Source organism: Trichomycterus rosablanca, chromosome 27 (assembly GCF_030014385.1).
Source record: "Trichomycterus rosablanca isolate fTriRos1 chromosome 27, fTriRos1.hap1, whole genome shotgun sequence".
NCBI classification, from domain to species: Eukaryota; Metazoa; Chordata; class Actinopteri; order Siluriformes; family Trichomycteridae; genus Trichomycterus; species Trichomycterus rosablanca.
Genome location: NC_086014.1, coordinates 925,721 through 944,343, shown reverse-complemented (window position 1 = coordinate 944,343; position 18,623 = coordinate 925,721). Strand labels below are relative to the sequence as shown.

The window sequence follows — 18,623 nt, the reverse complement described above, 5'->3', positions numbered from 1 at the left end:
CCTCATTTTCAGCAAGTCAATCCTACTTTTAAGAGTTCCCTTGTGCAACTAGGATAGTTCAGAATTTTAATAGGTGCCGTTGTAGTCTAGTGGTTAAGGTACAGGACTAGAAAGGTTGCTGGTTCAAGCCCCACCACTGCAAGGCAATATACTGCAATATACTGTCACAGTACAGTTAGTCGCTTTGGATAAAAAGCTGCTAAATGCCGAAAATGTAAATGTAATAGGATGTATAGAAGAGGGGCTCCACTGGAGTGTGTGCGCTGTTCACACCACTGTACAGTAGAGGGCGCTCGGTACTTACAGTCGGTTTGTAATACAAAAATTCATCCAACGAAGAAGAAGCACGACAGCATGCGTGTGTTTATGGTGACGTCAGTTCGGTCTGAGTAATCTATTTATTTTTTTAACCTTTATTTCGGGTTAATTTAAAATGTGTCAGGTTAACGAGGATTATAACGACCTCCAGGACAGACCGTCCATCCTCAAGTAAGTTTAATAACAGTTCTGTAACTGTTTTTGACAATTTTGTAGGTGTGGTTTGCTAACAGAATGCTAACGCGAGGACCTGATTGAGACCAAGTGTTCGGACGGAACACCGTGATGCAGCTCTGACTGCAGGACAGTCTAATATAAATATAAATATAAGGGATTTATCTCAGGATTAGTCCGGCTCATATTAATATTGAAATGTCTTTTTATGAGACAACTTGGTGTTGTTGGACAGAAATAATGTCACGTTATATTAAAATGCACAAAAATAATCATTCATAGTAGTTTTTTTTTACCAGGGACCCGCAAGTATAGACTTTCAGCATTAAATAAAAATCGTATTTATTAATATATAGTTGCACAACCACCCCTTTCCCCCCCAACTCGTTTTTCAAAGTGTGTTTGTGGGAATTTGTGCCAATTCAATTAATATTTCTTTAATTTTACCTATCTATCTATTTATCAAAAAGCATTTGTAAGATCAGACATTAATGTTGAAGGAGAAAGTCCTTGTTTGCAATTACATTCATCCCAGAGGTGGTCAGTGGACTTAAGTCTTTAGCTTTGTACTGGTCACCAGAGACCTTACAGTGGGACATGGTCATGCAGGAACAGGACCGGACCTTAATTGTTGACACAAAGTTGGAAGTATATTGTTTATTGAACTGTGAGCAGTGGGTGTGGCCTGAACCCTGGACCTGTTTAATTAGCAGTAGTGACCACATATTGTTGGTGTAAAATTCGAATAATTTTGCTCATCCCAGCTTATAACGTGCACAAGTTAAACTTTTCTTTTATTCTACGTTTCCAGAATCTCAAAGAAATGCATGAAGTGTAAAGAAGACACGGCGGTGCTGATCATCCGAGTGGGAGATGCTTTCTGCAGGTAAATCACCTCAAACTGAACTGAGAATTGTTCTGTATGTGTGTGTATGTGTGTGTGTGAGACATTGGAAGTCATGTTGACTCTCCCTGTACATGTTTTACAAACAAAATCTACATTTATTCATCACATATGCAGTCTTACATGGTACAACTAGCAGTGAAATGCTTAGATTGTCTGGTCACATGAGTAATGAGGTAGAAAAAACAAGCTTGACTAAACAAGCTGGTCAAGCGAGCGAGTTATGTGTTAAACTGTCCTCCTGAATCTGTAGAGGAGGTGGAGGAAATCCTGTACACGAGTCTGTAGGGGTCCTAACAAGCTCCTTCAGCACCAGACTCCTCCACCCGCTGTGTAAGAAGGAGCGCTACTGCAGGTCCATCCGCCCAGCAGCTGTCAGGGCATATAATAATAATATGTAATATATCACTCATATCTACATTTACATGTGCAATACAAAGATGCAATTTGTAGTATATGATGGATCAAATTTTCATGTATATTTTCATTATAATCTTACTAAGTACATCAGTTGTTTTTAAAGGGAATCATTAGCGTAAATAACTACACACTATGTCCAGCAGCTGGGTTTTTTTTACCACCGTTCTCTCATACTGCTGTAACAAGTTAATTTCCCCAAGGGGATCAATAAAGTCTCATCTTAAATACATAAATATAGAAGAAGAAAAAAATTAGAAATGTTTAAAAAGTAGAGAAATGCAACATGTGCAACATATACAGTCTATAGTCGTTACTCTGTGAAGATGTACAGTAATGAGTGAAACATAAACTAATACAGTTAATTTTAATGTGGCAGAATAAGCGGCAGTGTAAAAATAACGGTTGCGGTACTGAGGTCAGTAATGTTTGTGTTTGTCTGATTTGTGTAACAGAAGTTGCTTCAAGGAGTATTTCATCCACAAATTTCGGGCCATGCTGGGCAAGAATCGGGTCATCTTTCCCGGAGAGAAGGTAAACACCGATATAAACGTAATAATGAAACGACGTGTAAGCCAATCTCTGAATCTCATGATGTTTTCGTTTCAGGTTCTGCTGGCTGTTTCAGGTGGACCAGCGTCCAGCTGCATGCTCGCCCAGGTCCAAGAGGTACGGACTCACGCACAAACACATTTAGCAGATGCTTTTATCCAAAGCGACTTACATTACAGTTAAGGGCCTTGCTCAAGGGCCCAACAGCAGCAACTTGGGAGTGGTGGGGCTTGAACCAGCGACCCTGTGATTACTAGTCCAGTACCTTAACCACTAGGCTACAGCTTGCCCCATAGGCACAGACACACATACACACGTTATCTCAGGACTCTTTTTCAAAAGTGATGCAGTTGCTGTCTGGTGTGTGAGGATTTTACCAAGAAATAAACAAAACTAAACAACAAAAATTTCAATCTCAGCTGTTTTAACAGCCGACCGTGCGTCTATACAGACACGAGGGAGGGAGGGTGCTGAAGCTTTGTGATGATTTGGACCTTTACTGGAAGTATCATCACGTGTCTGTGGTCTCCCTAATGGCTCATTTTTAAGGTGATTGGAGAACCAATGGTGACATTTTGGGCCACTTTTACTCCCCGAGATTTAAAGTTTGCAGATGTCTTTCCTCTGAAAAATCAAATACACATAGAAACAGCAGAATAATTAAAACTGTGGGATTATTTTTTTTAATCCTAGCCGTAAGTTTAATGGACGTAACGTTGCAGCATCGTTTTACTTCTTATGACGAGCTGTTTAGATAAAATGACCTCACACACACACACACACACACACACACACACACACACACACACACACCGTCTGGTTGCTGTTTGTGCACGTGTGTCACTGTAAATGGTTTCAGATCTTCGTCCCAAATGCAATGCAACACAAGAAGAACACAAGAAAACATCAAATACTTTCAAATGAGTGTTATTTATTGAAACGACAAGATTATGCAACACCTATATCACCCAGAAATGGTTGTGCTACTTCTAGCAGTGACCACTTTAACCAAATGCTTCCCTTTTATTAAAGACCAAGTCTTGTACACAGCATGAGAGAGACTTCAGGTTCCGCCACGGCATCTTAAATAGGGCAAAATTGGTAACACTTGTAAAGAAATGGAAATAGATCAATTTCACTGATTGATGATGTAATAATAACTAGATAATGTGCGAGTACCTGTGTGCTAGTGAATACAGTCCAGGCTTCATCAGACTTAGAAGCCAGTGACTGTCGGCTTAAGTACTGTAGCTGTGTGTATGTCATAAGCCACCACCACCACCACCACCACCACCACTAGACATTAGACTCAGTTTGTTAGTGAAAGTCAGACACAAGACTGGCGTGAGTGTAAATGATCAAACACATGGCTAAATATCACAAACACAAACATGTTACAGGACTCTCTATGTCACTCTAGCAGTTCTGTTTACATTTATACCTCTGACGTCTTGCAGGGTTTAAGTCGGGACGCGGCCAAGAAGTTAAGATTCGCTCCTGGCATCCTCTACATCGACGGTAACGACAGTTTCTGTACTACAGGTCGCACAGATAGTGCTCTGCTCTCAGCTGAACTCTAAAATGATGTGTCTTTTCTGTGACGGATGCAGAAGGTGGAGTGTGTGGACGGAGTCTCGAAGAGAGGGAGAGCTCCGTATCTCAGCTGGAGAACATGTTCGGAAAGACCGGATTCCCGTACCATGTCGTCTCACTGGAGCAGGTAAGGGAAGAGTCCGTGGCCCCTTGTTTTTAATAAATGCAGCCCATTAATCAAGAGAAATGTGGACACCCCTGCTCTAGTATACGCAGTAGTGTAGTGCAGTCAGTGCCGCCAGTGATTCAGCAATGTTGTAGATGAATGGTTCAATATTTAAAAACACTACTAATTATCTTACGATCATTTTCCCGCTGTGTGTCTCTAGGTGTTCACGCTGCCCCCTTCTGTACTGGAGTCCGTGCGCGGCGGTGAAAAGCCCAGCTCCGACTACAAAGCCGCAGTAGATCGGCACATTCGGGCCGAACGACAGCAGGGGCGCGCCGAGCCTCCCGTAGAGGAGTCGCGGGGTGCACGGGGCCGCCTCGGCACCTCCGCGTACACGCCCGAACACAGAGTGGCCCTCGAGGGCCTGTTCTCCTCTGTAAAGACACAGACAGCCAAAGAAGACCTGCTGCACACACTGAGGTGAGAGAAGCAATTATTACTGACACACTGTAGTAAAACAGCGAGTGAGGAACGTGATTAGTGGAGGAACTTATGAGCAGTAATAATGAAGAGAAGTTTAGTGCTCCTGTCTCCTTCTTTTACTACATTAAACCACGTTAAGCTTTATTTAGATTCTGGGAGAAGCCGATTCTGATTCTCACCGTTTCTCAGAAGCTGGAGCTGTAACACAAGTTTAAAAGTGAAACAGGGAGGAGAATCCAGATAAACACAGATACACGTGGAGCTGTAACCCTGGATCTGACTGGATTATTCCACACTGATGCAGATTCAGCTCATATTCACAATTGTAGACGTAAAGTTTATTTAGGGTTTATGTTTAGGTATAAGCTCGGTGTAACTAACTCACTCTGTGTGTGTGTTTGTTTACGATCAGGCAGCACCTGATAATGCACACTGCCCGTCTGCACGGCTACACCAAAGTGATGATGGGCGACAGCTGTACCCGTGTGGCGATCAAGCTGCTCACTAACATCTCTCTGGGACGAGGGGCGTCTCTGGCCGCAGATACGGTAAGCATGAGAGGCGATTATAATTCAGATTTTTAGCGGTTTATTTTGAAACAATGTGCTGAAACTTAATAAACAATAAAGAAATAATGTTCTAGAGGCTTCTGGTCTCAAAGGTCCCAAATGGACCAGTGGAGTGGACACGAACAGCAGGTTGTTTGTTCTTTGTCACATGTAGCAGATCTCAGCTGCGCTATCAGCCGGCTGGGTGCTCACACAGACACGGGCTGTGTCTGAGTAAGGGGACGAGGGGGGGCAGAAGACCCGTGATGGATCGGCATCCTGTCCCGGGCGTTCCTGCCCTGTGCCCGTGTTTCCCGGTGGAACCCCGACCGAGTCAAGTTTGCCAGAACGTCAGGGTACCGCGCCGCTGTCTGGAACGACGCCTCTGAATCGCCACCATCGGGCCTCCCGGCAAGGCGCCAAGCAGGCTCACCGAACGCAGTAAACAAACCGACATCGTTTCCCGTTCCCCAGGCTTTCTCGGACGGCCGGTACGGAGATGTGGTGACGGTGCGCCCCATGAGGGACTACTCCTCCAAAGAGATAGCCTTCTACAACCGACTCTTCTGTGTGCAGTCGGTGTTTGTGCCCGGTCCGGATACCGCGGTGAGTGTCTGACCACGTTTATGTTCATCATCGTTAGCCTGTTTAGTGTTAGTAGCAAAGAAACGTCGCTACAGAATCATGTTCTTCAGTAGAGGAATTTCACACAGAAAACGTATGGTGACGCTGTGTCGGGAATCGTTTCCTCCTCAGACGCCGGCCAAGTCGAGCATCCAGCGGCTGACGGAGAGCTTCGTGGTCAAACTTCAGGCCGACTTCCCGTCCACCGTCAGCACCGTGTACAGGTAGGACGGGTGTACGGTTCCTCCCATTGTAGATGTTATAGGAACATGAAATGAAAGACATCTGACTTAGAATGCACTTCGATGAGCTTTTTATTATTGTTGAGGTGTGTTTCAAACCCCCTCGATTAGGTGGAGCAAAACATGCCATTATAGGAAACGACGGTCATACATTATCGTCACATGGGTGAACCGCCAGCCATCCCGTAGCATTCTGGGTCGTTGCTGTAGTCCTTAGGGAACGTAACGTCGCATCGTCGGAAGTCGTAGCCTAGTAGCGGGTAAGGTAGCGGAGTGGTAATCGACAGGTCGCCGGTTCAAGTCCTACCGCCGCTAGGTCGGCACTGTCGGGCCCTCGAGCGAGGCCTTTGACCTTCAGTAGATTAGACTCGGAAGGATGCCGTCACTGTACCGTAGGTGGCTTTGGATAAAAGCGTCTGCTAAACGCCGTAAATGTAAACGGGACTCTCGTAGGCGAACGGCAGCCAGGTGGAAGGGCACAGATGGACCCGGGAAAAGAAGTGGCTCGTACACGACGAACCGGTCGGTGTGAAGTCGCCGCGTGACCTTTAGATTGTTTCCTTTTTTCGGTGTAGGACGGGTGAGAAGCTTCACACGCCGGCTTCGGCACGAGGATCTGCCTCCGAACCTGCTGCCAAGTGTCTCCTGTGCCTCTGCACCCTCGATACCCAAGCAGGTGAGTGTCCGTCCCGACGCGCCGACCGGCTTCTCGAGCCCGATCGACGCCGTCTCTAACGGATGGTGTCGTCCGCAGACGAGGCGAGCGCTTTCCACGCCACCCTGGTGTCGGAGCGGCTGTGTCTGGAGCGGAAGAGCGATGGCGGAGCCGGAGGAGGAGGATGCTGCCAAGCGAGGTCAGTGGGGTGTCTCGTTTGCAGGCCAAGGTCAGACGAAGTTCTGTAGGTTTGATTACGTTCGAGTCCTGTGCTGTGAGCACTCGTCGTAGACGGTGAAAGATGGTCGGACACGGTTAGTCGTTAGAATGTCTGGGGTCAGGGTCAGTAGGTCATCGTGGCGATGGATTAGAAGCACTCGGCCTAAACGAGTGACGGTGGTGAGGTTGGGAACTGAAATGAAGGAGGGACTTTGATAAAATGAGATGAATTGAATGATGATAACCCTAGCATGGTCGCTCCTAGAGTGAAGAACAGAGCTGCACGTTTGCTTCGATGATGATGATTGATGATGATGATGACGACGACGACGACGACTCGGTTGTTCGGTGGTGTAGTCTGGAGCTAGCCTCGAGCCTGAGGTATAAGTGGTGAACAGATCAGGAGGCGTGTGTACATAATTATGCAAAGTGTCCCAAATAATGGTGTAAATATATGTGTCTGTGTCTTTCTGTCTGTCTGTGTGTGTGTGTCGTTAAGTCTTGCATTGTGTCCTGTGTAAGTGGCACTTAATAAAAAGAAGCTGAAACTCTGACACCTGTGTGATGATCCTGTATGTGCAGCTGTGTGGTACTGCTGGTGAAACATGTTTATGGTGCAAAGTGGGTTTAGTGTGGAAGGTGGAAAACAGGAGTGGCCTAAGTCTTCAACCTTCCCCTAAGTCCCTGCCCTAGACTTACCCACCCAGTAAGTAAGCGACACTCCCTCCCTATCCTAGGTGCTAAGGTAGTGGTGCCTGCTGGGCGGGTACCTGGTGCAGGGCGGAGACTGCTAGTTAGCCTGAGGGCCTTATCAGTCTCCTGCACCCTGGAGCCAGCTCATAGGCGGTCTGGCTCTTATGGTAAGCAATGGGGTGAAAGGACCGGGCCTTAGCAGTGGCAGACTGTGGGTGGGAAGGGCAATGGTTTTGTACAGTAGTGATTGGGAGCTGGTAAAAGGGGTGGAGGGGGGAAAAAGAGAGGGTGGGTGGCCTCCACCCCCATCCTCCCACCTGTAGCTAGCTGCTTCCAGCTGGCGAAGAGGACCAGCATGGGAGCAGAGCAGCATACCCCCAGAAGGAACAGCAGCAGCAGCAGCAGCCAAGCGACCAGCCTGTCCTCGTCTGATCCTCCCTCGGCTGACTCCCGCAGGCGGACTCCCAATGGCGGCCCGACGTCTTTGTGCGAGCTCGGTCTTTGAGGGTCCAAGAGGCGTCCTCTCCAGGAGACTGCCGCTCCAGGCTGCCGCTCTGGATCACTGGCTGCTCTTTTATAGTCCTCACTCAACGAGCTCCCATCAGCCACCGGCCCTGTCCGCACCTGCCGCTCCTTGGTGCCACTCAGTGCTACCGCACCATTGGCTGGCCGATCGCCAGTCATCCAACTGATGGCCACAACGAGCCCGGTCCCCCACCAATCAGCTCGGCCGAGCGACAAAAGGACAAGCGATCTATTGGTCGTGCCTCGGTGGGGCCCGCCCACTCAGCCGGTCCATGTGATCTGTCACGACATGTCGTCGCCTTTGACAGCTCATCTGTCTGGGCTTTGACACCTAGCTCTGGCTGGCTGTCATTCCTTTCAGCCATTATGTTGCCAGTTATTTCAAAGCCACTCTTCAAATGTCGTTTGCTTGGATGGCGTGCTAGCTACAGGTCAGCCCTAGTGACCACATGACTGTCACCCAGTCATTCATTCCACGACACCGTGTCAGTGACGGCCCTATTGCGATGAACTCATCGGCCATCGCCGGACACGTTGCCTTTTTTTGGTCGGGCGCCACTCCAAATCCCTAAAAACACCTGGCAACCCACACAACAATGGTTCAAGAGCACTCTAGTACCTACACACTACTGCACACTAGGTCATCGCTGCTGAACAGGGACGGAGAGAGGGAGGATGGGAGGGAGGGACGATGGCTGCGACTGGATTCCTCGTCACTGGGCACCTAACAGCCCCTGCTGACCAGTCATGGGGCAGCTGACCACTGACAGCAATACATGGCCGTGCATTCGGTTACGTTCCATCCCTGGATCGAGGGTCGAGAGTGAGGGCTAGCAGCATGGACACAAGCAAGAGAGCAAAATCAACCAGCTGACCACAAATACACTGGGTGACCGACTGGACAGTCACATTTTTACCTCCTAGGACCCCTTTCTTTGTGGTCAACCACTACACACCGACATGATCCCTAATGAGCTCTTCTGCTTCTGTTTCCTCACTGCGTGTGTGTGTGTGTTAGGGCTCCTGCAGCTCCTGACCTGAAGACTGCGTTGTGTTACGGTTGCAGGCTGACCGTTAAAGACGTGGTGAGTACATCCGTCCCGGACGTGTTCTCTTATACAGCCGCGAGACGATACACGTGTCGATAATCTGACCGGTCCCGGTTTCTTCTGTCTCTACCTCGCGTGCTTTGGCCAGTGCTGGTCCGGGAGGAGGGAAGCTGTTTTTGTTGACCTGCTCTTTATTGGTTTTCTTGGCTTCTTCCTTCTTTTCCCAGGCAGGAGAGGAAGCGCTGCCACCTTACGTCGCTGCCGAGGCCGAGAAACACCAGAGAAGGTCAGTCCCCTCGCGTTTCGGCGTCGTTCGCGTCGACGGTTAGCCGAAGCAGCCACAGATTTACCGGTCAGCTTCCTCACGACTTCAAACGAGCCGGACACGTTTCACTCTCCTGCTCTACAGATGGTGCACGAGACGGATCGGCCCCTTTGAAATCTTTCAGACGCTCGATTCCTTTTCTTCGGGACCGTTCTCGTCGTCGGCGTCGACCGGGTTTCGTGTCGATTCCTTTGGAGAGTCGTGATTACCTGCACTTTATTCCTTGCCATATCTCGAGGACTGAACCTCCGTGTGCCCCCTCTGCGAAGCCGCCCCGCCACGTGGCAGCGACGAGGCCGAAAATCCACACCGACGACCGTTTATCACTTTACAATCACATCTCATGTTCTGTTCTTGTTCTTGCTTTGTAGGGCTGCGATGAAGAAGGAAATTGGCATGTTCCTGCTGGAAGACTGAGGAGGAGGAGGAGGAGGAGGAAGTAACAGCAACACACACAATTCTGACACATCAGACACCGTTGGGCGTCGCCGCCCGCTTCCTTTTAAACCGTGCGAGCCGATTTACGGTCGCTGCAAAGTCGTTCAGGAGCGACATCAAGCCACACGTCATGTTTGTTCAAAATGTTTTTAATCTGACAATAAAATCCAACATTTTGACATCATTTCCTGCCTTCGACTAGTTATTCTAGATCAGGTTCTACAGAAAGGTTTGAATCCTTTACGGGATCGGCCGGACGGTTTTGCGGTTTTCGGTCCTAAAGGTCGCGTCGGCTCCGTTCGCCAGTCACGGACCTCTCTGGAAAATATAAGACCTATAAGATATAACCGTAGTTCAGAACACGGGCGGCTGGCCGGAGAGGAATCCTGCCGCCAGAGTGAGCTGGCACAGTCGAAGCAGATCGGCGGTCGAGACGAACTAAATAAAAATCGTAAACTTAGCTCCGAGATAAAAGTGTCCCTAAAACGCGGTCACGTTCCGTGTTTGTGTGTTCTGCAGCAGCAGAGTTTTAAAGTGCAGAAGGAGTCGTGCGGTCCCGAGACGGCGTTTTACTTGTTTTAGATCGTACGTTCGGTTTAGCGACCTGCTCTTACTAACCCCAGTGTTCGCAGAGAGAGGCACTTGGTGATAAATCGGTATTAGTGTTTCGATCACGGCCGGTCAGTGGCTCCATCGGACTCGTCGGCCTCGCTTAATCGGCCACGTGTTCGCCGTCGGTTTGAACCGTTTGTGTCTGAACTCGTGTGATGGATCACCCGATTACGTTACGATAGTGTTCGCTGTACTGCCTGACCCGTCCTCTCCCGATATGTTAACCCCCCCCCCCAATGCCTCGACCAGATTCCGCGCCCTCGCTGGAGCTCGGGCTGATTCTAATAAAAGTCTATGTAAACCACCACCGTTTGGAAAATCCCCCGAGTCCGTCGGCGTCTCTTTCCGTGTTCGTAGAGCTCCGGGTCACTCCGGACTCTTCCGTCCCCCTGACCCGGAACCGAAGCCGGCAGGTCGGTCGGCGCCGGTCAGTCGTCGTCGTCCTTCTCTCGGGTCCATTTGATCATGGTCTCTGGTGAGCGGTACAGGAAGATGAGTTTGGAATAGAGCTCCTCCTCCAGCTCCAGCTCGCCCGTCTCGCGCACCAGGAAGACGTCCGTGCACAGCTTAAGGATGCGGTCGGCGCACGGCAGCTCCTCGAACATGATGGAGTGACAGATGTCGCTGAAGAAGCCTCGCACGAACTTGCCGATCACCAGCACCACCGACACGTACATTCCCATGATCCTACCGGAGGGGGAGACAGGAAAGGACGAGGGTCAGTTAGGACAGAGCTAGCCGACACGCCAAGCGGCGGTAAAGTAAAACCCAGTCGGGGTGAACGTGCTAAACGTCGTCCGGAGACTGGGGCTTCGTCTGAAATCGCATACTTAAACGGTACGTACTACATCGGAGGCGGTGCGCGCTGCTCCGGTCCTAACCGGTCACGACAACGGTCAGGTTTCCAGCCTGCCGCTCTCCGGGCCCGAGCCGGATTACATACGGTCTTAGTATCGACATTGACGAGAGTACCGCTCACCCGTATCCGGCCAGGAACCCCAGACTGGGCGGGCTGACTTTGTCGCTGAAGATGACCATGGGTAAAACCCTGCAGGCTTCCACAGAGTCCTCGCAGTCGGCGACGGCGACGTCCCACCACTCCCGAGCTCCGATACTGTTCGGTGAGCCGTCCCTCACGAGAGACAGCGTGATGTCCTGAAAGCCCTCCTCCTCTCCTGAAGCGACAGAACGTTACGGTTAACCTGTGCAGGCAGCTTCCGGGTTCAGGGAAAGCGCTCGAGCTCGGCGTCGACTCACCTTCGTACAGCCGAATCGCAGGTTTGGCCTCCGCTCCGTTCGGGGCTCTTATGTAGTTGGGGAACATGTGCGGCACCCGACTGAGGACAGAGAACAAATAAACGGGTTAACGCATTTTTTTTACCACGAGGGGTTTAAAGAACACGCGCTCGGACTAGACGGCGGGCCCTAGACTAGACGTCCACGTGCACGTGTGTGAGGGAGCGTGAGGCGGGCTAAACGACTCCCCTCGGACACGACCGGAAACTCCAGGCACGGAAGATAAATTGACCACGCCGAGCTGGGAGAAAAAAGGTGAAGAAAAGCATAAATATAACGGCTAAAAAGGTGGATTAGGATCCGATCTCCTTTTCGGTGACATGACTTTGGCACTATGATAAAACAGGGATTTCTCAGCTCTCACTCACACAGGCTGGATTCGATTCCCCAGCAGCAGCGAGGCCAGATCCGCTCTCACGGGATCTCCGGCCTCCAGATCGATGGAGTGTTTGTCGTAGGTGTTCTCCACTGTTCCGCCTTTCCCCAGGTCCCTGCGGCGCACACACACACACGCAAAGTTAAATCCTGCGTACATACACGCGGCGCGTCGATCACACACGCGATGGCCGATCGTTTTCGACTGACCTTTGGAAGTTCCAGGACAGGAGGAGCGTCATGTCTGCCGAGCTGTTCAGCAACTCCTTGATGACTTCCTGTCTGCTGGGGGGACTGATTCTCCACACCGAGCCCGAACTGCCCTCGATGTTGGCCGTTACGATGTCCTCGTAACCGTACAGCGTTATAAACTGCATCGCCACCTGCGTCAAACAAGCATCACATCTATATTACCCGGTCTCTTCGTGACGGGATGCTGCGCTGTTATTTAGGGGACTAGTGGATCTGACTGTGATTTTATTGATGTATTTATTGATTTATTTAGATGTTTTAGATAAATCTGCGGCCCTTGTCAAGTGTTGCTGTAGCATGTTTTTTCAGATTCGTTCTTTAAGGCCAATTTATTCTAAGAAATTGAGGATTGTTTCTTTTTTAACCCTGATTTTAAGAACCGTTACGGAGCTCGGAAACAACAGATACACCGACGACACGACAAAGGACTCGTCGGTGCAACACATGCCGCCGGCGTGGTGGCTCTGTTTAATTCTTTTATCATGCTAAATGTGGGCAACGTTAGGGCTTCTGTGCCGATGATGCAGGACAATATCGGTACCGGTAGTCTTAAAGAGAAGAGATCCGTCCCCAGACAGCCTAGCCGTTAGGAGACGCGCCGGTCAGTGCGATCTCGGTCCAGATCCCAAGCCCGGATAAAATGAGGACGGCTCCGTCCGTTCACCTCGGTACTCACCGCTTTCTTTTCGAACTGCTTGGTGAGCTGGTCGTAATCGTCAGGAGTAAAAGGCTGGATAGACTGTTGCTGCACGCTCATCGTGAACAGCGGCTGCAAACAAACACACACACACACACACACACACACACACACACACAGTGGATTTTTCACATGATATACATTCAATAGTACAGCACTACATAAACAATTGAATTAATGAGCAGGCGAGCAGTGGAGATTCATTTACCCTGTCATGCTGCAATAGGTAATAAATATAAATATAATGCTCATCTGGACGCTTTTCACTTTGGCCAGTGCTTGTTTTAATTCATGTGTTAAATACAGAATTAAGCCGCTCGAGTGGTGCGGCTGTGAGATCATCCCCGAATCGCTGCGGCGATTGCGGCCTCTGCTGGCTGGTTGAGGAACTGCACAGAGACGGTGAATAACGGAGAGCAGGGCGAGACTCTGCATTCGCTCTGTTCCTCGTGTTAGGTACGGCCCTCTTCGCTCAGGGTGGAGGTCTGCACCAGTAGGGGAGAGATAGAGTGATCCGATCCAGGGGAATTGGATATGACTAGATTGGGAGGATAAGGGGATAAAGTTTCTGGCACCCAAAAATACTTTTTTCGACTCCCGATGTTTCACGTTTTGATGTCGACTCACCTCGTAACCTCCCAGCTTGATCGTCACCGTTACGTCCACGGGATGGTTGACCACGCCCACCACGGATCTCACCAGCGAGATGAAGAGTAGTGGAAACCAGATGATGCAGATGAGGAAGAGGATAATCAGCCCACCCATCCCGTACTTCACTATCCTCTTCTTCTTCTGGCCCTTGGGTTGGGGATATTTCTGGAAAGACACAAAATATAAAGACGTGTTTTAGGTCCTGGTCTGTTAAACCCATCCCGACCATCAAATACAAAGTACCTGCGGTAAACATTTATCGATAAACTCCCCCAAATAACGACCCCAAAATATGACGACTGTTTTCATAGAGTTTGAACCTTTATCATTGAATCATGTAGCGTGAGACACCTTATACGCGACTCATGAATCTTTTACTGTAAGACCCCTTATAAGCGACTCGTGAATTGTGTACCCATTTCAGGTGACTCATGAATCGTTTAGAGTGAAATACCTTATAGGCGACTCATGAATCATTTAGAGTGAGACACCTCGTCGGTGAATCATTAATCATGTAGAGTGCGACACCTTATAGGTGACTCATGAATCATGTTGAGTGACACCTTACAAATGACTCATGAATCATTTAGAGTGAGACACCTTATAGGCGACTCAGGAATCGTGTACAGTGAGACACCTTATAAACGATTCATGAATCGTTTAGAATGAAACACGTTATAGGCTACTCATAAATAATGTACAGTGAGACCTCTTATAGGCGACTCGTGAATCGTTTAGAATGAGACACATTATAGGTGACTCATGAATCCAGTATAGTGAGACACCTTATAGGCGACTTATGAATCGTTTAGAGTGAGACCTCTTATAAACGACTCGTGAATCTTTTAGAGCGAGACCCCTTATAAGCGGCTCATGAACCGTGTACATTCAGACGCCTTCTGGTGACGGATCGTGTCGTATGCGCTTCCCCCTCCGAGTATAAATGGATCACGAGCGACTGAGCCGTATGACGTTGAACGTTCAGCAGAAGTCGAACGTCTATTTTTACCTTCTCGGTCTCTCGGCTGCACTTGATGATGAAGATGTTGGCGTAAATGTCTTCCACACACATCCAGTTAGAGAGAGACAGAGTGGTGTCGGTCCACACCCAGTCCATCACGGCCCGGAGCTCCACCAGGAACGGCACCATGCGGAACCTGCAGAGAACCGGCGGTTCGGGTGAGAACTCTCGGCGATCGGAACTTTTATGGTTTTATGGACGACGAAAAGCAGACATGTCTCACCCTTGGAAGAGGAAGAGGTTGAGGTGGTTGTACTTCTTGGTGAGAAAGTTTCCCAGAATGCGGGTCGGATAGCCGCAGCGGATCTGATACGCCGACAGCGTGAAGTAGATGCACTTCACAAAGTACCAGAGCTGAGCCACGAAATTCTGACTGAACATCCTGCAAACACACACAGCACCAAGATCAACAATCGACAGCTCAGTGAGCTAAAGTCCTGCCCCGCCCTGCCCCTCCCCTCGAGTCTCGCTCATTAAAAAAAAAAAAATAACCCTATAGTTCGGTCTCTTACCGCTCGGTGACGGCTGGGAGGATGAAGAACATCCAGATGTGAATACCGAGCACCAGAAGGATCTGGAAGATGAGTTTTCCCAGCACGGTTTTGCGCAGGTACAGAGCTCGGTCGATCACCATGGTGCTGAACTGGATCAGGAGCATGACGAGGAACGCTTCAGGAACCTGGTCGTCTGAAAGAGTCGCCGCGATGTCCGCCGCCGCCGAATATTTCTGTGACCACAAAACATCACACGCTGGAACACGTGGCGTCGGTGTGAAACGTGAAGCCCTAAAGCTGGACTCCAGAGCTTTTCTGTACCGTCACGCTCCGGACGGTGATCCCGGACTAGTCTTGAACCCGTTAGTGTGTCAGTGACTCGGATTTGTCTCCGTCTTGGTATTTAATACGGCTGTTAATGAACTAGATTTTAACTTCTTAAAAAAAAGACATCAAAGATCATTAAATGTGTGTGTTGTTATTAAAGTGCTTTCTAGTGATATTTTTCTAGCCATCTCGCTGACCCCTGACCTCTGCGTCTGACCGCTCTGCATGAGCTACGTTCAGGTCTGTAGCTTCAGCACAAACTTGCTAAACTAACATCGTTCTATTAAATCGAGTGCTGGAACGTCTGTACTCACTCCAAAAGCCCAGAAACCGAACACCACGACGATGAAGTCCACCACGTCGGTGAGGAACATCAGAGCGTATACGTCGGTAGCCGCACGGTACTCGGTGTGCAGGATGTTGTGGATGAACGTGTGTCCTGGTTTATAGAGGCTGTTGACGCTGGAACATCAGAGAAAGAAGCATCGCTTGCTAAATATATTGCATCAGTATGTGTGTGTCCAATTTTGCAGCAACAGTTTAGGGAAGGCTGTGCTTCCTGTGCACAAAGCGAGAGTCAATTCTACTCACACAGAGATGAAAACGTCCTTCAGTTTTTCTCCCACAGCTTTCAGTTTCTTGCCGGCTTCTTTCCCACGCCGACCCTTGGCTTTCTTTTTCTTCTTGGGCTCCGCTGGTGCAGCATCTACGACAGAACAAACGAAGTGATTTTTGTCGCATTTTCCCCTTCAATTGTTCTCCCGATCTAGTCGTATCGCGCAACGATTCCTCTCTACTGATGCTGACTTCCACTCCTGACTGAAGAGAGCCGTGACTATCACACACGTGTGCAGTACAGTACAGACCGCCGCTTCTTTTCACCTGCTGAGGCGAGTTCATATGTGGATCAGATTCAAGCACTGATCCCCGTTATCCCTCGTCTCTGTGCGGCACCGTCGATCAGCCTGCAGAGGTCGTAATTGAATCAGTTCTGAGGAATCTCCTCCAGCACCCTCCCTACGACCGAGCCAATCAATGTTCGTGTAGTCTGGAGAGAGGGGGGGGTCGTGCAAGTGGAGTTGGATATATCCAGGGTACGACGACGCCGTGAGGAAAGTAATCCTCACGGTGCTACTGAGTGCAATTTAGACGTGCAGACCGGTTAACAGACATACGGGTGTCTCACTCATAACTCCAGTACAAAAGCAAAGTCGCAAATGACGAACCTTCATCTAATTTATCTGCCGGTTTCTTTTTTCGGAAGCGCAGTAGTCCACCCTTCTTCCGGCTCTCCTTCGGCTCGGGTGTGATTTCTGCGCTCTGGATCGGCTCTGGTTCTGGTTCAGTCTGAGCTCCCGTCGTTACGTCTGTCAGAGGATGCAACTCCTCAGCGACATCCGATGGTTTATCCTCCACCTCCTTTTCCTCCTCCTCCTTAGTTTTTGTTGTCACCGTCGTGGTCTTCTCCTCCTCTGCAGCGTGACTGCTCTTGTCCTCCAGAGGTCCCTCCTGGTCCCACAGTCCATAACGCTGGGAGAACACCACAGATAACATTAGCTGGCAACATTTGCTTAACCAGTCTACGCTCGCTCATTCACGTAGAGCTTATGTAAGTCTGCATGTCCATCAGCGGGACCCTCATAGGCTCGTAAAATCAATACGCGTGTTTATTTAGCGTAAACGGCGTGAGGCGCGGTCACGGCGGTCGTACCTGCAGTAAGGATCGGTGGAAGAAGAGCGCCAGCAGCTGTACCAGGTCGTAGCGGATGTAGTTGTCGGTTTTCTCCAGGCCGAGGATGCGAGGGGGGAAGTAGGGCTTGTTCTCGTTCAGCCTGAGCTCGTACTCACTGTTCCAGGGAAAGAACCCGAACTGGAAGAGGTACTTCAGCACCACCATCACCTGAAAAACAGCCGCGTGTAGAGGAATTAGCCGTTCTTCCTCTTCTGTTAGGAGTTTAGCATGTTCTCTCTGTGTTTCAAAGCGCATTTGGATGCCTGATCATGAGCTTACAGTGTTTCATCCCCAGCACTCGCTAACAGGTGAAATAAATAATAATATGAAGGAAATTATGTGCTTCCAACTTGGCCAAACAGTTTAGGGAAGGACCTTTCATGTTCCCGCATTACTGTGCCTCCCAGAATACAAAGAAAAGCCACACTGAACAGCTTTGGAACGAACTGGACCACCAGCCGAGATTGCCTGAATGTGCACAAATTCCCACAGACATACTCAATAGAGGGGTCACTATTTTAATACGGTGAATGTCCGACACGCTCATGACCGTGCGTCCGAATACTTTTGTACCCGCTCGCCGCAACACGCCAGGTCCGAATTCCGTTTCCGTACCTCCGTATAGATGATGGCGGTCATCCAGAAGTGCTTGGAGGGGCGCGGGACGGACAGCATGGCCCACAGGAACACCAGGACGGGCAGCACCAGCGAAATGACGGAGGCGGTGACCACGTTGTTGAGGACGATGATGAAGTAGCAGACCAGCTCCGAGTGAGCGGCCACCACGTTACACAGAGCGAAGGTCAGTTTCAGCAGCCGGTTCTGAGAGACGTAGAAGTCACGGCTCTGTACCAGCTCCTCGATGGCGTACGACCTGCAACAGCAAGCAGAGAAGGTAGAAAAAATGAGAACATTTAAGGAAATCGACGCGCATGGTTACTACCGGCCTCCTTTCTGCCATCATTCGTCCCACTGAATCAATAAAAAACCCACAACACAGTCCGGTAAACATTGACTATCGCATTAAAGAAATACTTCAGTTTAGACACACGGGAGCACCTCAGCTTCAGCTCACTGACAGATGACCTCTGTTCTACCTTTCTGTGAGCAGTTCGCTGGCTGTTCTGGATCGGCGCTGGTGGCGAAGCTCCTGACTTTCGGACTCCAGGTCTATAGTGGGCTGGGAACAGAGCGAGGTGTCGGGGCTGCGAGGTCGTCCGTCCTCCGTGTCGGCCGCGCCCTCCAGCTCAGCGACGCTGCGGCAACGAGAGGACGGAGACGGATTAAATACGGCCCCT

General features: G+C 49.6%; 2 protein-coding genes across 4 annotated transcripts in view; one reads left to right on the top strand and one right to left on the bottom strand.

Moving 5' to 3' along the window:
* The first annotated feature begins 347 nt into the window (after positions 1-347).
* On the top strand, positions 348-10,052 carry ctu2 (cytosolic thiouridylase subunit 2 homolog (S. pombe)). Of its 2 annotated transcripts, XM_062989884.1 has the most exons (15): positions 350-489; positions 1,304-1,378; positions 2,269-2,347; positions 2,423-2,482; positions 3,823-3,883; positions 3,976-4,085; positions 4,288-4,547; positions 4,963-5,098; positions 5,573-5,704; positions 5,855-5,946; positions 6,540-6,640; positions 6,719-6,818; positions 9,075-9,141; positions 9,333-9,391; positions 9,802-10,052. In XM_062989884.1, exons 1-15 carry the CDS (start codon positions 434-436, stop codon positions 9,845-9,847), a joined length of 1,434 nt encoding a protein of 477 aa, XP_062845954.1. In that variant the 5' UTR covers positions 350-433; the 3' UTR covers positions 9,848-10,052. The 2 variants fall into 2 exon arrangements, with proteins under 2 accessions (XP_062845955.1, XP_062845954.1); XM_062989885.1 differs by lacking the exons at positions 9,075-9,141; positions 9,333-9,391; positions 9,802-10,052 and adding an exon at positions 7,104-9,068 and having other exon boundaries at positions 348-489.
* The window catches only part of piezo1 (piezo type mechanosensitive ion channel component 1 (Er blood group)), a 60,934-nt gene continuing 52,310 nt past the window's right edge, over positions 10,000-18,623 (bottom strand). The window contains exons 37-52 of one of the 2 annotated variants that reach the window (XM_062989881.1): positions 18,423-18,581; positions 17,941-18,199; positions 17,305-17,493; positions 16,820-17,123; positions 16,185-16,299; positions 15,908-16,055; positions 15,285-15,499; positions 14,996-15,154; positions 14,761-14,908; positions 13,728-13,916; positions 13,080-13,172; positions 12,362-12,534; positions 12,145-12,267; positions 11,738-11,817; positions 11,460-11,655; positions 10,000-11,167 (exon numbers count right to left, since the gene is read on the bottom strand). In XM_062989881.1, coding sequence (XP_062845951.1) covers positions 10,909-11,167; positions 11,460-11,655; positions 11,738-11,817; positions 12,145-12,267; positions 12,362-12,534; positions 13,080-13,172; positions 13,728-13,916; positions 14,761-14,908; positions 14,996-15,154; positions 15,285-15,499; positions 15,908-16,055; positions 16,185-16,299; positions 16,820-17,123; positions 17,305-17,493; positions 17,941-18,199; positions 18,423-18,581 — 2,809 coding nt within the window. In that variant the 3' untranslated portion in view covers positions 10,000-10,908. Of the gene's footprint in view, positions 11,168-11,459; positions 11,656-11,737; positions 11,818-12,144; positions 12,268-12,361; positions 12,535-13,079; positions 13,639-13,727; positions 13,917-14,760; positions 14,909-14,995; positions 15,155-15,284; positions 15,500-15,907; positions 16,056-16,184; positions 16,300-16,819; positions 17,124-17,304; positions 17,494-17,940; positions 18,200-18,422; positions 18,582-18,623 lie in introns of those variants that run through there. The other variant, XM_062989882.1, reaches the window with a different exon arrangement.